Consider the following 20,721-nt stretch of genomic DNA (forward strand, 5'->3'; position numbering starts at 1 on the left):
CCCTGTCTCTAAATAAAACACAAAATAGGGCTGAGGATGTGGCTCAGTAGTTGAGTACCCCTGAGTTCAATTTCCAATACAAAAAAAAGAAAAAAAAAGAATGCTCACAAAGTGACTATTAAAAAAGAATACAACTTATCATTAAAAAAAAAAAAAAAAAAGTTTTATCTTCGTCCAGGAAACTCAGTAGTTAAATTCCACATGGAAATATCAGATATGTGCTTGGAAATCATCACATCATTGTTTTCTGGAACAAAATCTACTGTAGAAATGTTATTATTTATACTAGATATGAGAACATAATTATAAGGTGTGTATCATACTCTAGAATACTGCTGGTAATGAGTACATTCCTTAAAATCCCATACTGAAATTAAAGTGAATTACCAGACTCTGAGGAGAATAGGAGTTGGCAGCAGTGGAGTTACCAGCTCCAGGTGCCATCTGATTGTTGTGTTGAGAATTTGTGAAGACAAGAGCTTGACCAAAGCCCTGCTGTTGGGAGGTTTCGAAGGAGTTGACTTCTGAGGCTTGACTGGAAGTAACAGGCTTCTGGAGCAAGGATACTAGATCAATGCTAAGCAGACAAAAAGCAAATCAGGAACCAATCATAAGCAAATCTTACCAACTAATGAATTCGAGAAGTCAATCAATATAAAATAAATTTAAACTAGAAATAATCTAAGTGAACACAATCTTTGTAAAATGGAGTTGAAGGCTAAAGACAGGCAAAAGGAAGACAAGAATCACCAAAAAAGGTTACAATGCCAGAGGGAGTAAGACAAGACTTTGAAGAAAACAATAATGAAAAACTACTTGTATATATTCACAGAAATGACACATTGTTCACTATTATGAAAACCTGAAGCAATTATGAAAACAAACTTAAAAGTTTGACTCGTTTTCTTTAGAATATTTTATCTTATTTATTATTTGACACCAGGTTTTGTTTTTTTTTAATATATAAATTTTGTAGTGGTAGGTGGACACAATACCTTTATTTTTATGTGGTGCTGAGGAATAAACCCAGGATCTCATGCATGCTAGGCAAGCATGTTACCAGTGAACCAGAAACCCAGCCTTGGAACCAGTTTTTTAAAATGTCTCCTATAGCAGAATGAATCAACATTTTTAGAGAATGAAGAACTCAACCATGATAGAAGATCTGGAAGTCTCACATTTACAATTCAATATCTATAAAAGTTTTACATTCTACCTATTTAAGCATGTATGTATATAATTTTCTCTTTGAAATATTGAGAAATAAAGGCAAAACAAATTAACAATGAACTACTAGGACTTCTACAATGCCCCCAGAATAACAGATATTCAAATTTAAGAAACATGGCCTAAAACCTGAAAACATCAAGAAGTAAAGTTTCAGACAAATATTATACACGATGAGCTGCTAACTTCCTGTAATAACTTCTCCAAACTTACCTAACAAGGTAAGGTACATCTTGTAGTACCTGTAAAATGCACCAAATTAACTAACATGGTGCTCCAAGAATCCCTTCAAAGAACTGTTTCCATCAGTATTCTCAACTGAAACTCTTGGCATGGTTGTGAGGCACACAGATTCTTTGAGATCAGGAATGCAGTTTGGTACACACTCTAAATTTTTTTGCTAGAGAACAAGTGTTTCCATATTTTAGTTTCCCTCTTTTAAGACTAACCTTTAATTAAAATAATTCAGGACTTAATACTCATATAGAGCAAATTTCTCAGCCCTAATCTCCACCCCTTATACATTACCATTCCCTGACCCATAGCCAAGTTGAATTCCTAGACAAATACATCAGACTCCAAAACAATGTTCTCATTTATGATAACGTAATACCTAGGAAACAAATCAAGGCTAGTTGTATGACCTATGACCCATCACAAATGTTGCTTGTGTTACTATCAAAACCCAGAGTGAGTTCTATTCCAAAAAGTCAGTAAGACCATACACAGCATTTCAATGCTTCTGAAAAATAAAGGAAGCACTAAAATATTGTTAATTATTTTTTTCAAAAAATGAAAATAGCCAGGTATAATGGTGCAACATCAATAATCCAAGCTATACAGGAGGCTGAGACAAAATGATCATAAGTTCAAGGTCAGTCTCAACAACTTCGTGCGATCTGATCTCAAAAAATAAGTGGGGTGGGGAGGGTGCTGAGGTTGCAGCTCAATATAGAGCACTGAAATAAATCCCTAGTACCACAAAAAAAATTTTTAAAGAAAAAAAGAAAGAACATGACTCTAGTAAATTTATTGAATCATAAATACAATGAAGTTATATGAATTTAACAAGAAATTCTGAGCAATTCACACAATAATGTATTGTAAGATGTAACTTCCCACTATTTTTATTTCCCTATAATGAATTCTTACAATTTATCTCATTTAGCATGAGGCTGGGCATGTGAGTTTCAAAACTGCCTTCTTCTCTAAGATGTCACATACATCCAGGTTTTCATCATTCCAGGTCATTGCATTTTTAAACCATTCTCATAGGTGTTTTAGTGTGAAAATTAGGATGTAATAAAACTCTTCAGGAATCTAGTTCAATACACATTCTAAGAATATTGTTGTTGTCCCCAAAGTCCCTTCCATTTCTTTGGTTTAGTAAATTAGAAACTAGAACTCATATGAAATGAAACGTTTGTATTAGTTTGGAGGGATCTAAATAAATCTTATTACATGAAGTAACCAAAGGATGGAATATAATTATTTATTCTGTCAAAAAAAAAAAGATTTTTAAAAGTGAAGCAAACAATCATTAAATAGGTTTAACAATCTACTACAACTGATACCAAATCAGAAAAATTATTGCTATTTTAATCAGTAGATACAACCAATTAGGAAATAAGCAAAGAAGTTAGCTCACGAGGTAGAAGTAACTGAAGCTTAGTCTTAGATGAAAAACAAATTACAGAAAGAAACCCAAACAAGAAAACTTGTTCTGCAGCAAAAAAATTAATTATGCTTTGAATAAGATAACATGGCCAAAAGTGTTTACCTCTGCGTGGGTGTAACATGATTCTCTGCTGGAACAGATGAGGCAGTGAAGACCTTCGTTTCAGAAAGCTGTATGCAAAATTTGAAAAAAAAAATTTTTTTAATCTTATTCTATATAAAAAAATATATACTAAATCCCTAACAATGTTTAATCATTAGTACTCTCTTATGGCTCACCTAAGGAATGTTCTAAAAAGAATGAAATGTAGGAGGGACCACGACAAGTAATTTTGTTCAGGTAATGGTAATCTTAGATCAGATTACAAGAATGACTTTGAGGGAGAGAATAATGGGAAACAACACACTGAAAGTCAATACAGGCTTCAAGTCCCATCTCACTACTCTATTTTGTATTATACACAATGGAAACACCAAAACAAATTGTCAATGTTACATAAAAAGGAGAAAAAAAAAAAGAGCAGAGCAGTAGGATCTAACTCATTGGTTGACTAGCAAGCATGAGGACCTGGGTTTGATCTCCAGCACCACAAAGAAAAAGAGAAAAAGTGAAACAGTTGACATCTGCTTGCCCTAAGGAAAGATGGCTTTTGTGTTTCATTGATTAGTAATTTTTTTTTCCTTTCATTAAATCAAAGGTTTCTTATTTTGAAAACTAATTTTATTGAGGTACATACCATATACAATAAACTGCAAATATTCAAACTGAATAACTGAATGAATTTCGTCAAATGTATATTCCCATGAAACCACCACAAGTAAGACAATAAACACATTTTTTTTTTTTAACTCCCCAAGTTTTCTCCTATCCCTGTATACCTCACGTCCACACGTACTTGCATTGCCAGGAAACCACTGACATGCATTCTGGTACTATAAATTAGGATGCATTTTCTAGAATCCTAGATGAAAAAAATCAAAAGATGCATTCTTTTCTCTGGCTTCATTCACTCATCCTAATATTTTGAGATTTGTGCATATTGTTTTAATTCACTTTTGGGGTACTCAGGATAAATTTTTTTAAAACTTCAATTGACATTAATGAAAGATATGTTTTTGTTGTTGGTTTTTGTTTCTGTTTTTGTTTTTTGTGGTGCCAGGGATTGAACCCAGAGCCTTGTGCTTGCTACCATCTGAGCTATATTCCCAGCCCAAGATATTTTTCTTTTTAGAATGGGCTTGGAAAAAGTTCTAATGAGATAAAATGGAAAAAAACTAATAAAAATGATATTCAAAGGTTCCTATAATTCTCTCAGCCCTATAGGTCTCAGACCTCTGAAACACCATAAAATCAAATTTCCCAAGGCACTAACATGCAAAAGCAGGGACAGAACAGACACCAAAAGGTGCTCAACTGATACTGATTCAACAAGGAATTGTGTTGCACCCTATTTCACAGTAGTATTTTAAGGCCCCCCACAAAAGAATCCATTTTCGCCTTAAAGAAACTTACAAATTTAAGAGAGAATTAAGAGTGAATAAAATGAACATCAATGATAGAATAAATCTAAAGATTATACAAATTAAGTTCAAGGTAATCACTTATATGATATCTAACCCTGGTAAAATATAGAACATTTTTTTTTTTTTTTTTTTTGTACTAGGGATTGGACTCAGGAGCACTTGACCACAGAGCTACATCCCTAGCCCTATTTTATATTTTATTTAGAGACAGCATCTCACTGAGTTGCTTAGCACCTCACTTTTGCTGAGGCTGACTTGAAAACTCATGATCCTCCTGCCTCAGCCTCCTGAGCCACTGGGATTACAGGCATGGGCCACTGCACCTGGCCAGAACATTCTATCAAAACTTGCTTGCTTTAGAAATACGGGGGAGAGAGCCTGGCACAGTGGCACACAACTGTAATTCCAGGAACTCAAAAGACTGAGGCAGGAGGTTCCCAAATTCAAGGGCAGCATCAGCAAATTTGCAAGGCCTTAAGTGTCACTGTAAGACACTGTCTCAAAATTTTTAAAAAATAAATAAAAGGGCTGGGATATGGCTTAATGGTTAAGTGCCCCGGGTTCAATTCCCAGTATAAAAGACAAAAACACCAAAACAAAACAATTAATAAATGGACGAAGGAAATAAACAGATGCTTCTCAAAAGAAGAAATACAAATGTCCATCAAATATATGAAAAAATGTTCAACACCATCAGCAAATGGGGAAATGTGAATCAAAACCAAACTGAGATTTCATCTCCCACCAGTCAGAATGGCAGTCATTAAGAACACAAATAACAATAAATGCTGGAGAGAATGTGAAGAAAAAGGAACTAAACTTTTACATTGTTGGTGGGATTGTATATACAACCATTATTGAAATCAGTGTGGAGTTTCCTCTGAAGACTAGGCATAGAACCAGCTATTCTACTCCTCAGTATTTATCCTAAAGAATCAAAGTCATCATACCATATCGATACATGCATATCCACGTTTATAGCAGCGCAATTCACAATAGTCAAACAATGACTACGTATCCATCAACAGATCAACGGATGAAGAAAATGTGGTGTAAATAGACAAAGAGCTGTAATCAGCCATAAAGAAAAACTAAATTATGTCATTTGCAGGAAAATGGATGGAACTTGAGACCATTATGGTAAGCAAGAAAAGTCAAACTCAGAAGGTCAAGGGTCGTATGTTTTCCCTCTTATGTGGAAGTTAGAGAGGAAAAAGGAAAAAGAAAGGTATGGGGGTGGACTCCCATGAAAATCAAAGGGAGATCAGTAGAGGAAAAGGATGGAGGGAGGAAGGGAGAAAGAACTGGGAAGTGATATTGGCCAAATTGTATTGTTATATTGTGTGCATGTACAAATATGTAAGAATAAATCCATTATTATGTACAACTATAATGCCCCAATTAAAAAAAAAAAACTGGGAGGAAAAAAGAAAGAAAAAAAGAATCCTATCTTAAGCAGGAAATCCCAACAACTTGGGAAGCTGACGCAGAATTCCAAGAGCAATGCCAGCCTCCACAATTTAGTGAGATGCTTAGCAACTTAGTCTCAAAAGGAAACTTAGTTTCAAAATGAAAAGAAAAATGACCAGGGACAAAGCATAATGGTAAAGCTCCCTTGGGTTCAATCCCCATCCCAAAAAACAACAACAACAACAAAAAAAAGAGAGAACAGATCTTTTTAAATTAAGGCAAGGTACACACAGGCTGCTCACTTTAATATGCCTTTAATACTAGTGCCCATCCCTCCACTGATTCAAATAACCATGTATCTAGACTAGCCCCTCACTGTTATAGGTATTTTAAACCTGTATGATCCAAAAGCAGAGACAGCCAGAGAGCTAGATGACGTCAGAACACAACAGTATGGTTAGCACATATAAGAGTAAAAATATACCATAAATTTCCTAGACCCAAATTGAGCACACCTACCTTCCTTTCTCACTCTTTATCTAGCATACTCCCTGTAACCCAGATTTAGTATTACTTTAAAAAAACATAGTAAGTGTTAAGTTTTTTAAGGAATACGTGTAATTGAATTTACTAAAAGTAAGGTTTCTGGATTGGAGGTATATAGTTCAATAGTAGAGCACTTGCCTAGCATGCTCAAGGCCCTGGGTTTGTTCACCAGTGCCAACAAGGGGAGGGGTATGCTTTGTTTTATTTAACAGGGTGAAGTATGGCATGTTCAATAGTACCAGCTATTTGGGAGGAAGAGGGAGAGGATCACTTGAGCCTAGGGATTCAAGGTCAGCCTAGGCAACATAGCCAGAATTCATTTATTAAAGGAGGGGAGAGGCAGGGAGAGGAAGGTGCATGGAAAGAAGGATGGAAGGAAGGAAATGGCTATCTTTTTATTTTTGATGATGCTAGGGATTGAACCCAGGTCCTCATACAGGATACTCTACCACTGATCAATACCATCATCCCCTCCAGAAGTTCTTAATTTTTGCAAGGTAAACCTAAATCTATTCTACAGTATTTCCACCTATTTTTAAAGGCTTTCTAATTTTTTTTTTTTTTTTTTAATTTTTTGGCAGTGCTAAGGATGAAACCCAGTGCCTTGTGTGAACAAGACAAATGCTCTACCACTGAGCCACATCTCCACCTCACTATGGTGTGTTTATTTTGGTCTCCCCATCACCACCACCACCAGTACTAGGCACTAAACCCAGGGACACTTTACTACTAAGCCACATTCCCAGCTTTCTTTATTTTTCATTTTGAGACCAGGGTTCACTAAGTTGCTGAGGCTGGCCTTAAACTTGTGATCTCTTCTTGCCTCAATCTCCTGAGTAGCTAGGGTTACAACTATATGTGCACTATGGTGTTTTTAAATCAGCACCTGGAAGCCAAATGATGCTCTATATAAAGGAACGCTCATTCCTCTCTTCTCAAAGAAACAAAAACTAATCAAGAAAAATTGCCCTGCCCAATGTCATTAAAAGCTCATGTAGATCCGGACATGGTGGCACACATCTGTTATCCCAGTGACTGGTGAGGCTGAGAAGGATCACAAGTTCAGAGCCAGCCTCAGCAACTTAGTGAGGCCCTAAGCAATTTAGCAAGACAATCTCTCAAAATAAAAATAAATAAAAATTAAAAGGGATGGGGATGTGACTCAGTGGTAAAGTGCCCTGGGTTCAAACCTCAGTACAAAGAGAAAAAAAGGAAAAAAAGTCAAGTACACATTATGCTACTTCTTTCCTAAGTACCTCCTAGCATGGGTGAGGCCTTCAGTTCCCTCCGAGGTGGTGGTGGTGGTGGGTTAGGTAATCCAATGGAATGGGGGTTGAGTGTAGAATCAGAAGTACTTACTCAGGTTAGTTTAAACCGTGACCCAAAACATAAGACTCTCTCCTTTCATAAAAACATTTTAAAGAATAAGGATTACTCCACGAATTTTAGGTTACAGTGTCAGTTGGCTCTCAATATAAATAAAACAGAAAACAGCTTTAAAATGATTTCATTTCTATTTAACATAAGGTCATTTTACAGCAAATGCTTTAAAACAAAGTATTCTTACAAATCTGAACTAACTTCTAAGAATTATATGCTTAAAAAGTCAGCTAAGAACATAGCTAGTAAAAGAAGTAAAGATGAAATAAAGGATCCAGGTTTTCTCCCAAGCACAGGTGCCCACACCAAACATCAAAAGATGGGTCTGATATGACACCAGACACTTACATCTTCAGTCCAGTCCTCTGTTGTCCACTCCTCCATAGAATTCTTCCAGGCACCTGTTGGGAAATGAAAACCAAAGAATACAGCTCAAAGTCAAATATCATCTTAACCCTAATGAGTCTTCTTTGTGTACCATGCCAAAAAAAAAAAAAAAAAAAAATCATATAGCTCTTTAGCAATCAGTTTATAACCCAAGAAATTTGACATTCTTAATCTATTCTCAATAAAATCATAAATATTTTCAAATGCAATTTAGTATTATCTACATAAAATTAAATCAATGTCTCAAATTGATTTCACCTCAATGTAAATAATGCCCAAACAATTCTAACATGATTAAGAAAATACGAGGGGGCTGGGGAGATAGCTCAGTTGGTAAAGTGCTTGCCTTGCAAGTACAAGGTCCCGAGTTCAATCCCCAGCACCGCCAAAAAAAAGAAAGAAAAAGAAAATGTAAGGGCTGGGGTTGTGGTTCAGAGGTAAAGCGCTTGCCTAACACATGTGAGGCACTAGGTTCGATCCCCTGCACCACATAAAAATAAAAACAAATAAAGGTATTGTGTCCATCTACAACTAAAAAGAAAAAATATATATGACCTGGAAACTATTAAAAAAAAAGAAAAGAAAAAGAAAACCTGAACACAGTATTAGAAAAAATGCATTTAGGGCTGGAGATATAGCTCAGTTTGTAGAGTGCTTGCCTTGCATGCACAAGACCCACCCCCCACCCAATCCCCAGCACCACAAAAAAAAAAAAAAAGTAAAAATAAAAAAGCATTTAACATTGAACTAATTCCTTAAGATATGCCTTAAAGTAGAACAATATTCATTTTTAACGCAAATCTGCCCTAGACCCTAATTCAGATGAATTACAGATTACCAAATTTAGAAATGCAACCTTTTAATAAAAATATTAGCACTAATGCATGATTTCCTTACAGATCCCCTCAAAAGTTAACAATTCTGCTGCTCCTTTTTAGGTCTGCCCTCATAAGTCCACAGTAGCCAGAACATGAAGAAGTATGTGTTCAAACAGTTCTCACAGAATATCATACATACAACATTTATAAGTGCTTTGAAGAAAAATGTTGGTATACAAAAATGCTAACTTAAGTACAGCATTTTCCCCCTGCTTTTAAAGCATGCATGTAAACATATAACTATAGAAAATACTTTAAAAGGGTAAGGAACCAAAGCATTAACCATAATCACCCCTAGAAAGTAATACTGTGGATGTTTTCAGTTCCTTCATGGGAAGAAAGGAGTTAAGCATCTGATATGAAAAATACCATTTTGCTCCAAAAGTGTGTGTGTGGAAAGGAAAAAGTAGGGACACACTTCTGCTTTAAAAAAAAAAAAAAAAAAAAAGGAACACAGGTAACCAGAACTAACTCCCTCGAAATCATGTTAATAACCTAACAGTTAACTTCTTCATGTTTCTGAAGAAGAGTCCTTATTGATGGAACACTTTTAAAAGAATGTCCTAGACTTAGGATTGATTATGGCAAACAATCACAAAATGCACGTATTCAAGCAGCACAGGTTTCTCTAAATGGTCACAAATACTACGCTATGCTATGATAAAAAGTGTAGATAATTCAAATTTGAAAACATTTCCTGTTGTGGAGAAACCTACATACGTATGTGTGTACAGGAAAAAATAGGATGTGTGCATATTCACCCACAAACATACATATCTGCAGTTTTAGGTATCTTGGAACATAACCTCCAATAAGGTGGGAGGCACCACTATATATGTTGTACTAACTGTCCAAGGAGAAGTAAACTTACTATAATCCATATTGTGAAAAGATATTGTGAGTCAAGCAGTAAAGCTTATGACTGATGGCTCATGAACATTTAAATTATATAACTTTTCACTGTTTTCATTCTCCATGTTAACCAAGCTCCCTTCCCACTTGAACTTTCCAATCTGTTTGGGAGATACTATTTTTTAGCAAATTTATAAATTAGCATTCTGGCTATACCCAGTCTCATTGGAGATTGAAGTCAAGGACACTTTAACATTGAGTTACATCCCCAGTCCTTTTTTTTAAATTTTAAGACAGGGTTACCTTAAGTTGCCCGGGCTGACCAAAAACTTTCAAACTCTTGCCTCAGCCTCCCAAGTTAATGGAATTACAGGAATGGGCCACCTCACCTGGCTCATTAGTTGTTAATAATTTTGCTTCTGGGATGGTGGCAATATTTTATTTTTTGCCCAGGGTTCATGTTATGGATGTTTGCCTTTTAATAACTTATTGAGTTATACTCCTATGTTTTGGGTCGTATTTCATTCAATAAGTATTAATTTATGTTTTCATTAATATAATCTAAGTCATGTATATTATTGCAAATAAATCCTCTGAAGAGAATTAATTTTTTTCTATGTAAAAAAAATTTGCCCATAAAAATTCAGAAATAATCTGCTGACAACAAGCATACCAAAAAACCTGCAAAGAAAATAGTGCCCTAAATCCATCTATGATCTACCTCTTTATCTGGCCAATTTTAAAAATGTTTTTATTTATTCTTTTTTCTTTTTTTTTTTTTCTACAGTACTAGGGATCAGGGATCAAACACAGTGGTGGTTTACTACTGATCTACATCTCCAGTCCTTTTTTTTTTTTTTTAATTATTTTTCATTTTCAGACAGGGTATCACTTAAGTTGCTGAGTCTGGCCTCAAACTTGCAATGGCCCTGCCTCAGACTGCCAAGTAGCTAGGATTATGGCATGCAGCAGTGTGCCCAACTATCTCACCAAATTTTCCTAGCCACCATTAACAATGGGTAAGTACTTCCATTCCAGTAAAACGTCTTTTGCAGAGAAATTTTATGTGTATGCTACACACACTGAAATTAACTATGGCTTGATACCTATTTATGCAGATAACCTTACACAACCTCTTAAGAGTACAGAAGGGAAAAATCAAACTTACCATCAAGGAAGTGTATAAGTGAGAGACTCTGGAGGCAAGAACCAACTAAGATCATTCTCAATTTAGTCTCCATCAGCACACTTGGGCTTTACCTTTGTAGGACAACATAAAACTTTCAACATTTAAACCCCATCTCTAACAAAAACAGAACACTTACCAGTTCCTTCCTCTGCACCATTCTGAGTAGCTTCCCAAACTACTAGTTTTGTCCCACACCCATCTGTAGATGTAGAATCTGAATAGTCCGCAGGATTAAATGTCCTGGGGTTTAAAGTAAGAAAAAATAAAGGAAAATGAAGCAAGCACTGAAACCACAGAATTAACTATATACAATCTTTCTCACCAAATAAGTCTGGTTCCTTCTAACAGCCACTGGAAAAGTCTTCTCCCTCCTTCCACCATTTAATTGCAGTGAATATATCTAGCCACTTGGATGCAGATCTTCTAAAAAAGTAGGGATCTTCCATATAGTCTTGTGACATGGCCCTATTTTTCTACAACATGATCCTCTGCATCCTGAAGTAGCCATAAAGACCTGGAAACATGTCTATGGTCATACCACCCTGAACATGCCCAATCTTGTGTGATCTCGGATGCCAAGTAGAATCAGTTAGTATTTAAACAAGTCAAAATAAAAGCACAAATAGGAAGTCCCACTGAAAACTAGTATATGACAAGTCTCTTCTTCCCAAGTCAGAATCCCAACATGGTTATGAATCTTTTTTTAATATCTTTTCTTTTTTTTTTTAATGTGGTGCTGTTGATCAAACCTATTGCCTCACACATGCTAGGCAAGCCCTCTGGCACTGAGCTGTATAGCCCCAGCCCTGGTTATGAATCTTTTAAAACAAAATTATAGCCTCCTTTATTTATAGCACCAAGAAAAGGTTTAACATCTGATACTTTCATTAATATCCTACTGAACAACCCCATAAGGCATACAAGGATCAAAATAAAAACAATTTTCACAAAACGAGTAAACAGAAAAATCCACAAAATAGTTTAAAAGTAATGAGATAGGCTTGGATATTTTAGTGCTCTTGCCAGTTTTAACTATGTATTTTCATCCCTCCTTTTTTTCTTAAGTTGCTCAGGAGAAAACAGGATGACAGTAGGTACCAACTTGAGAAGGAACTGACCAAGAGTACCACCTGAAAGCTATGGAGAGACAAAGGGCCCTTCCTAGAACTACTCCCTTCCTTCCTCAAGTTTTACCATAAGGCTAGCCTAAAATTTTGTTTTGTTTTTCTCCTTATATTCCTGGAGATTGAACCCAGGGGCACTTTATCACTGCACTCATTCCCAGAGCACTTTGAGAGAGGGTCTCATTAAGTTGCCCTGGCTAATTTGCTGTCCTCTTGCCTGCTCAGTCTCCACAGTACCTGGCTTACCCTGTTTTTGTTCTGTTTTGCAGTACTGAGGATCAAACCTAGGGCACTGCACATGCTATACAAGTGTCCTACCACTGAGCTATACCCTCAGCCCACCCTAAGATTTTTTAAAACAACTTAAAAAAATATACATATTCGGTATAAGCTTAGGTTTTCAAGGCGAAATGAGGGAAAAGAAAACCCAATCAGAGTTGGACATGATGTAATTCCAGTGACTTGGGAGGCTGAAGGAGGAGGATTACAAGTTCCAGGCCTCAGCAACTTAGAGAGGTCCTAAGCAACTTAGCGAGACCATGTCTCAAAAAAAAAAAAAAAAAATTTAAAGGGTTGGAGATGTAACTCAGTGATAAAGGCCCCCAGGGTTCAATCCCCAGAACCAAAAAAAGAAAACCCAAACACAATGACAAATTATAAACTACTAATTATAGCACCTACTTAGTACATTCTTCTTTACTATCATAATTTAGGACAAAAGTACCACTTGCATATGAGTAATCATTACAGGTACTTATCAATGAAAGAGAACTGTTAAATTTACCAACTCTGTAGTGGTTTTCAACTAGGGCAGATTATGTACACACACAAGACACACAAACCAGGAACATCTGGCAGTGTCTATATTCTGACTGTCACACTTTAGAACGCATGCTACTGGCATCAAGTAAGGAGAGAAGAAGGGTGCTAAACATTCTGCAATTTTCAGGACACTCCACTACCTCAATAAAGTATTTTTCAATCCAAAAGTCAACAGTGCCAAGACTAGAAACCCTGCTCTAATGCCCATTGAAAAACTTCATTTTTTTTCTTGAAACAATTTCATTTGATCTATTTTACTCGTTATGTAAAACTCTGGGGACGACACAGAGGAAGGGAAACTATAGTAACAACAAGGGAAGAAAATAACTACAAAAATAGGATGAAGGTGACTTACCCCATGCTTTGGGCTGAGAACCTTCCAATTCCTCTCCCTCTGCCACGTCCAAATCCTTTCAAACAAAAATGTGCTTTACTAATTATGTCTTCATCAACTTTATCCTATATTCACCACATAAACAGTATCATTGTTGTTTCTTCTAGCATTAACATTCCCACCCATGACATCCAATGTGCCGGTTCCATTGTGGCATGATTACCTACCCAAGTTAGAAAGTTCAAAAGTAAGAAAAAAATTTAGTTCTGTATGCATAATATTTGTGATATGTGACTGCTAAACATGGGTAAAACCATCTAGTGAGCCAGGCATGGTGGTGCACACCTGTAATCCAAGTGACTCAGGAAGCTAAGGCAGAAGGATCACAAGCTTGATGCCACCCTTAGCAATTTAGCAGTACCCTGTCTCAAAAAATAAAAAGGGCTGGTGATGTAGTTCAGTGGCAAAGTACCCCGGGTACAACCCTAGAAACACACACACACATACAAAACTAGCATGACACAACATAACATCATAAACCACTACTATAAAATCAAATTAAAACCAGAAAAAGAAACCTGAAAGGTAAGTTGATTGTGTTTCTGAACATTGTTTCTGACATTGAGTAACGACAATGGCAGCAAACAAGAGAGCAAGCAAACAAGAGAAGATCAAAGACCCAAGATTAAAAACTAAAACTACAAAACTCTTCCTGGAAAACACAGATCAAATGCATCACAATAATGGATTTAGCAATAATTTCTTGGATATGACACCAAGTACACAGACAAGAATAATAACAAAAGACACCTTAGAGTTTATGAAAACTAGAAATGAATGAATCAAAACACACTATCAACAGATAACCCATGGAATGGGAGAAAGTATTTGCAAATCATGTATCTAATAAGAGATTAACATCCAGAATGTATATACATACAGACACCTAAAACTCAAAAACAAAATAATAAATTAAAAAAAAAAAAAAAAAAAAGATAGGTGCCAGGCATGGTGGCACCTGTAATCCCAGTTACTAGGAAGGCTGAGGCAAGATGATCACAAATTCAAATGCACCTTGAGAAACTTGGCAATCCCTATCTTAAAAAATATAAGGGCCTGAGAATGTGGCTCAGTATTTAGCACCCCTGGGTTCAATCCCCACTACCAAAAAAATAAAAAGGCCTGAGGATGTAGCTCAGTGGTACAAAAATATAAATAAATAAATAATGTTAAATTTAAAATAATAACAACAATAATAATAATGTTAAATTAATAGAAGTAGAGAGTAAAATGATGGTAACTGAAGGATGGGATAAAGGAAGCTCCTGGTCAAAGTTTCAGCTACACAGGAGGAATAAGTTTGGAGATAGACTGCACAATAGTGTGGCTTTAATCAATAATAATGTATTATATATTCCAAAATAATTAAGTTTCAAATGCGTCACCACAAAAAAATTTTATTTGTCATCATGAAAAGTTAATTAGCTTGATTTAATCATCAAATACTGTAGAGGTTTCAAAGTTTAAAATCTTTTAAAAGCAGTATCACCTAGGTAAGACACATGTATTAAAATCCAACATGACAAAAAAAAAAAAAATCCCAATATGACTTTTGGTCAGAATTTCTAGTTTTAAATTATTCATAAAAGGGAGTTTGAGTTCATCTGAAAGTAACCAATAGGTTTTTCCAAAACTATACAAGTCAAACAGTTCATTCGTAGGCATCAGTAAATGCATCTTAAGATTTTAGAAGACCAAACATTCTTTCAGAGTACACAGTCATCCCTCCTAGAGCCAAATAAAGATAAAGCCTGCCTTCTTCCCTCCATTGCCATGCATTTCCTTCCCGCTCATTCAGACTTACCTTTACTACGGGCTCGTTTGCCCCGGTCTGAAGGTTTGTCCCCTTGATTAGAATCAATTCCATTCTCTTCACCTCTAACTAAGGAAGAAAGAACAACAGAAAAATCTACTTTTTGTTTCCAAACCTTTCATACATAACCTTACCAAAACATCTATTAAAGCAAGGACTGAATGAAAAAAGTCTAAGAAACAAATTAAAAATTAAAGATGAATTCAGAAAACTAGAAAAATAAAAGGTGGAATTAAAGACCAAAGGGCAACACATATGAAATTCATACACACACACACGCACACACACACGAAATGTGCAAAGAAATTCAAATAGCTGCATTTTTCTTTCTTTTATATGGACTTGACTACTCATGAAATTAAATTTTCTTCAATAAGCCACCTTCGTTATACAACTATGTAATATACCAAAGAATTTGCTCATTAGTTAAGCTCAAAGCCCAGAAAGGCACAAAATTGCAAAATAGCAATACCAGGGAAATACTGTGTCCTTGGAAAACTTGAACTATCCAGATGGTGTCAACCCATAATCTCTTATTTTCCTCATCTATATTATCATTAATGAATCTATGTAATACAGAAATTCTGATGGGAGATACTGGCATATTCTGGTCACCACACCTCTCTTCAAGGCATAATTCACATCAGGTCTCAGTGAGACCTTCTTGCAATACATTTACGTTTGCCATAAACTTTCCCATAATCTTCATCTATTAAAATACTATAATAAGACCTGGGGATCTGGGCTGGGGTTGTGGCTCTGAGGTAGAGTGCTTGCCTAGCAGGTGTGAGGCCCTGGATTTGATCCTCAGCACCACATAAAAATAAAGATATTGTGTTCACCTACAACTAAAACAGAATATTAAAAAAAAAAAAAAAAAAAAAACCTGGGGATGTACCTCAGTGGAAGGCTTCAGGCTTAGCAGGCACAAGGCCCTAGGCTTGGGCTGGGGAGATAGCTCAGCTGGTAGAGTGCTTGCCTCACAAGCACAAGGCCAAGTTCAATCCCCAGTACTGTGGGGGGAAAAAAAAAAAAACCAAAAACAAGGCCCTAGGCTCAATCTCCAGCATCTGTCAGAATGTTATATAAAATATTTTACTTCTAATTGCTACCTGTCACTCTACCTTCACTAAAACGTAAATATTAGGAGTGCAAAAATTTTAAATGTTTTATTCATTGGTATGTGGTTATAAAATTATCTACTACATAACAAGTACTTAATAAATATCAGTGAAATAAATGAGTGAGCAAGTTTCAAGGGCTGTTTAGGGTTAACTGGTGCCAAAATCTGGATCTAATGAAAAGTATTAAGAAAATCCTGCCTATTTATCTCCTAATCTAACCCTGGCCTATCTGTAAATGGGGAAGAAAAAATAGCTTCAATAATCAGTGAATCAACACCTCCAACGTGTTTTTAAATTAGAGAATGTATTTTATTCATGACATTTATTCAGTCTTAAGGCACAAGTATAATTAACTAACAACAGCCCACGTCAGGGCTGATAGGAAATTGCTTGGCAGGTTCTAATGAACTACTCTGTTGCAGCTCATTACTAGTCTTAACTATTAGATGAAATTTTATACTTAGAAAGTAGATTTATGAGCATTCTTTGGATTTATTCTTTCATTTATTTCAGAATATATAAAAATTCTGAAAAAAGTTGAGGAGAAAAGACTATACTTACAGTCTCTGCCACGATTACCACCTCTTCCTTTCCGGATGTTGTTTACCCGTCCACGACTTGCTTCTCTTTCAATTCTCTTCTCTCTGTTCTCTTTGTTTTCTGAACTTTCCTTTCCAAAATTCTTTTTCTTCCCCCCTACAGTCTCCCATGAAGTCTATCAAAAAGAAGAGTCCTTATAAAGAGTTGTCATTCAAAGTGTGTACAATTATCCGGGGTGCATGGATAAATCTTTCAAACCTAACTACCCACAACTTCCAGTCATTTGCCTATCATTTCATTATTTTCCATATGGTTCTAACTTCCTGATCAGAAACACAACAAATGTTTTACTAAACACTATTACTACATAGTGCACAATACTTATAGGTATTAACTGACATGACAACATACTATAGATTTTTCCACCACAGGGTCCTTTCTTCAGCTGGCTTGGGATACACTAAATGTTATTTCCCCAAGCTCTTACTATATGCCACCCCACTTAACTCAGGAGTACGCCTTAACCATACTAATACACAGATTAATTCAAAGACTACAAAATTATGTGAAATTCCAAGAATATATCATTGTTTTTACAATTATCCAAAGAAATCATCTAAAAAAATTTAACACCGGACGAATCAAATTTTGGGTTGGTTTTGGTTCGGTTGTTTTTATTTTTTTAACATAAGTATCCAAAATTTCAACCTGAAGGAATTGTTCTAATGAGGAATTAAACAACTTATATAACCCCCCTTTCCCAAACTTCCCTAATGATAATGCCAAATCTAATCATATACACACAAGTATAAAGAAATTGCTAAGAATAAAATACAACGTTCATGAACATAAGAGCAGTGTTTATTAAAGGAAAATCTATGTTAACCTATTAGTTTCTGCTTGGTTCTTCATAACCTACCTTTTTTAAAATAATTTTTTTACTTGTTCTAATTAATTGTATAGATCAGTAGGATGCATTTATACATTTTGATAGATCACACATAAATGGGGTATAATTTCTCATTTTTCTGATTGTACATATTGTAGGATCATATCGGTCATGCAGTCATATCACAAAGAATTTGAATAATTCAAACCCAAAATAAGAGTAATAACTATTTTAATCTTTTAAAAAGTTTTAAGGGGGGGAAACAATCTAGTAATATTATATATCAAAATAAACATAACCACTAGAAAACTAAAAGTCAAGTGATATGGCTGTATATTTTCAAAATACTAAAAGCCTGCTTCAAAATACTTATTTTTTAAATAAATTTTTGGTCTTTTACATACTTCTACCTGATCATATATTTAATCACTAGATTAAACTTATCATTTAACATTATGAAATATAATGTAAAAATTGGATGTAAAAATTTTAAAAAAACAATTTAAACAAGTAATTTTCTACCTCTAAGCTTTAATAAAGATTAAAGATACAGGCGCTTGAGCCAGGCATAGTAGCACATGCCTATAATCCCAGGGGTTCAAGAGGCTGAGGCATGAAGATTCCAAGTTCAAAGCCAGCCTCAACAACTTAGCAAAGCCATATGCAATTTAGTGGGACCCTGTCTCAAAATAAAAATAAAAGGACTGGGGATGCAGCTCAGTGGTTAAGCACCCCTGGGTCCAATCCCTGGTATCAAAAAAAAAAAAAAAAAAAAAAAAAAAAAGATGCTGGCACATGAAAACAAAGGTGGACCAATTATCTATTTGTGTACAGTTGTGAGCATGCCTTTATTGTAGCATTCCTATTGCTACCTGGCAATAATATCCAAATTTTAACTTGTATACATTTTTGAATCAGCAATTCTACTTCTAGGCCTTTATTCAAAGAAAATAATCTAATAATTATACAGATATTTATGCAGAGATGATACAGAATGGGGGTAGGAGGGGATTTGTTCCAGAACATCTAATTTAGCAAACTATTCAGTACATTCATAAATGGAGCATACACACTTATACAGATATACACAGTTAAAAGCCCTTGATATAAGTAAAGCAAGCTATCAGCAAAGAGCATATGAAAGAGAATTATATTTTTAGTTCAAAAACAATCCTGTGTGTATGTTATATTTGACTTAATCTTTTCACCTTTCTGCACTGCTATTCCAATTACAGAAAACAATAAAGCTATTTATTATAAGGAAAATAATTCCATTGTATACAAATGCCATTTTTAAAAAAAAATATTTTAAGTTGTAGATGAACACAAAATTTATTTAGTTTTATGTGGTGCTGTGGATCAAACCCAGTGCCTCACACATGCTAGGCAAGCACTCTATCACTGAGCTACAACCCCAACTCACAAATGCAATTTATTATGTTTGCTAATATATATAATTGAACTAGACAACTGTACAGAAAAAAAATCTGTTCTTATAGGTTAGCAAGACAAAAAGTAAACTTCAGATATTCTGGAAAAAATATACTAAAGAGAATTAGCATAATGTGTGGTGTACATTTTTACATAGCCAGACCGAAAGTATTCCATCGTTACAGAGGGGCCAGCTTTCTATGTAAAACATTTGAGAAAGAGAAAAACATCTTACTCCATTTTATTCCACAAAGATACTTGCCTCAAGCAAGTCTTGTCTTATAAACTTTACATAGACTAACAAAATCTCTTTTGGTGGAGAGAATTGGGGAAAGGAAACTTAAAGGAGGCATTTTGTCTAATACTACTGTAAATGCTAAAGAAATCATCACATTTTCCACAACTGTCTTCTACAACATGTACACAGCTGACAACAGTAGCACATGCCCTTAATACCAGAGACTTGGGAGGTTGAGCAGGAGGATCGTAAGTTCAAGGCCAGCCTTAGCAACTTAGAGAGACCCTCAGTAACTTAACAAGTCTGTGTCTCAACATAAAAATTAAAAAATAAGTCTAGTGTGGTGGTGCACACCTATAATCCCAGTAATTATGAAAAGGCTGAGGCAGGAGGAGCACAAGTTCCAAGACAGCCTCAACACCTGAGCAAGGTTCTAAACAACTTAGTGAGACCCGTTTCAAAAAAAAAAAAAGGCTGGGGATGTGGCTCAGTGGTAAAGCACCACTGGGTTCAACTGCCAGTACACATGCATTGCTCCCCTCAACAAAAAAAAAAAAAAAAAAAAAAAAAATGTACACGGGCTTTCAAAATAAACCATATCATTTTATAAAAGGTTTCCAGGGTTGGGGCTGTAGCTCAGTGGCGGAGCGATGCCTAACATGTGTGAGGCACTGGGTTCAATCCTCAACACCACATAAAAATAAACATAAAATAAAAGCATGCTGTCCATCTACAACTACAAAAAAAAAAAAAAAAAAAAACTTTTCAGAACTTCTGCCATCCGTATTTTTCTAATTATAGAATGTGTCTTCAGAAATTTTAAGAGGATGAAATGTCCTCCTAGATACAGATTTCAAAGCCAAATTGTTCAAAATTATTTTCCCACTCCTTCAGCTTTGCCAACAGCTACCAACACATCTTATTACGAACACTAATTCAACGGACTGATAGTTTACTAATTGTGATCATATTTTCCTTTCTCAAAACTAGTCTGACATGAGAAAAATTCATACTTCAAACTATTGTGGTCATTCTACTTAACACCTTTTCAAAGAAAAATTTTGTTTTAGAAGACTGTTACAGAATAAGATTAACCAATAAAACAAGATTTGTTTGCTTTCATGGTTTAAGAAATACTCTTACTCCTAGCAACCCTACAGTGTTTACATCACTATCCCCTCCAATTAGCTGCACCCCACTCATCCCCTCCAATTAGCTGCACCCCACTCAATAGAAAGACAGTCATTACAGCTGGATAACTAGGGCAGCTGCGGAC

General features: G+C 35.3%; 1 protein-coding gene across 11 annotated transcripts in view; it reads right to left on the reverse strand.

Annotated features, from left to right (window-relative positions):
- The window catches only part of UBAP2 (ubiquitin associated protein 2), a 115,787-nt gene that overhangs the window by 43,426 nt on the left and 51,640 nt on the right, over nt 1-20,721 (reverse strand). For 10 of the 11 annotated variants that reach the window (XM_079113234.1, XM_079113235.1, XM_079113232.1 and 7 more), the window contains 7 exons: nt 16,909-17,062; nt 15,215-15,292; nt 13,372-13,426; nt 11,207-11,310; nt 8,113-8,165; nt 3,008-3,075; nt 388-577 (listed from right to left, as the gene is read on the reverse strand). In XM_079113234.1, the coding sequence (XP_078969360.1) occupies nt 388-577; nt 3,008-3,075; nt 8,113-8,165; nt 11,207-11,310; nt 13,372-13,426; nt 15,215-15,292; nt 16,909-17,062 (702 nt within the window). Of the gene's footprint in view, nt 1-387; nt 578-3,007; nt 3,076-8,112; nt 8,166-11,206; nt 11,311-13,371; nt 13,427-15,214; nt 15,293-16,121; nt 16,842-16,908; nt 17,063-20,721 lie in introns of those variants that run through there. The other variant, XM_079113231.1, reaches the window with a different exon arrangement.

Source organism: Sciurus vulgaris (assembly GCF_902686455.1).
Source record: "Sciurus vulgaris genome assembly, chromosome: 15".
NCBI lineage: Eukaryota > Metazoa > Chordata > Mammalia > Rodentia > Sciuridae > Sciurus > Sciurus vulgaris.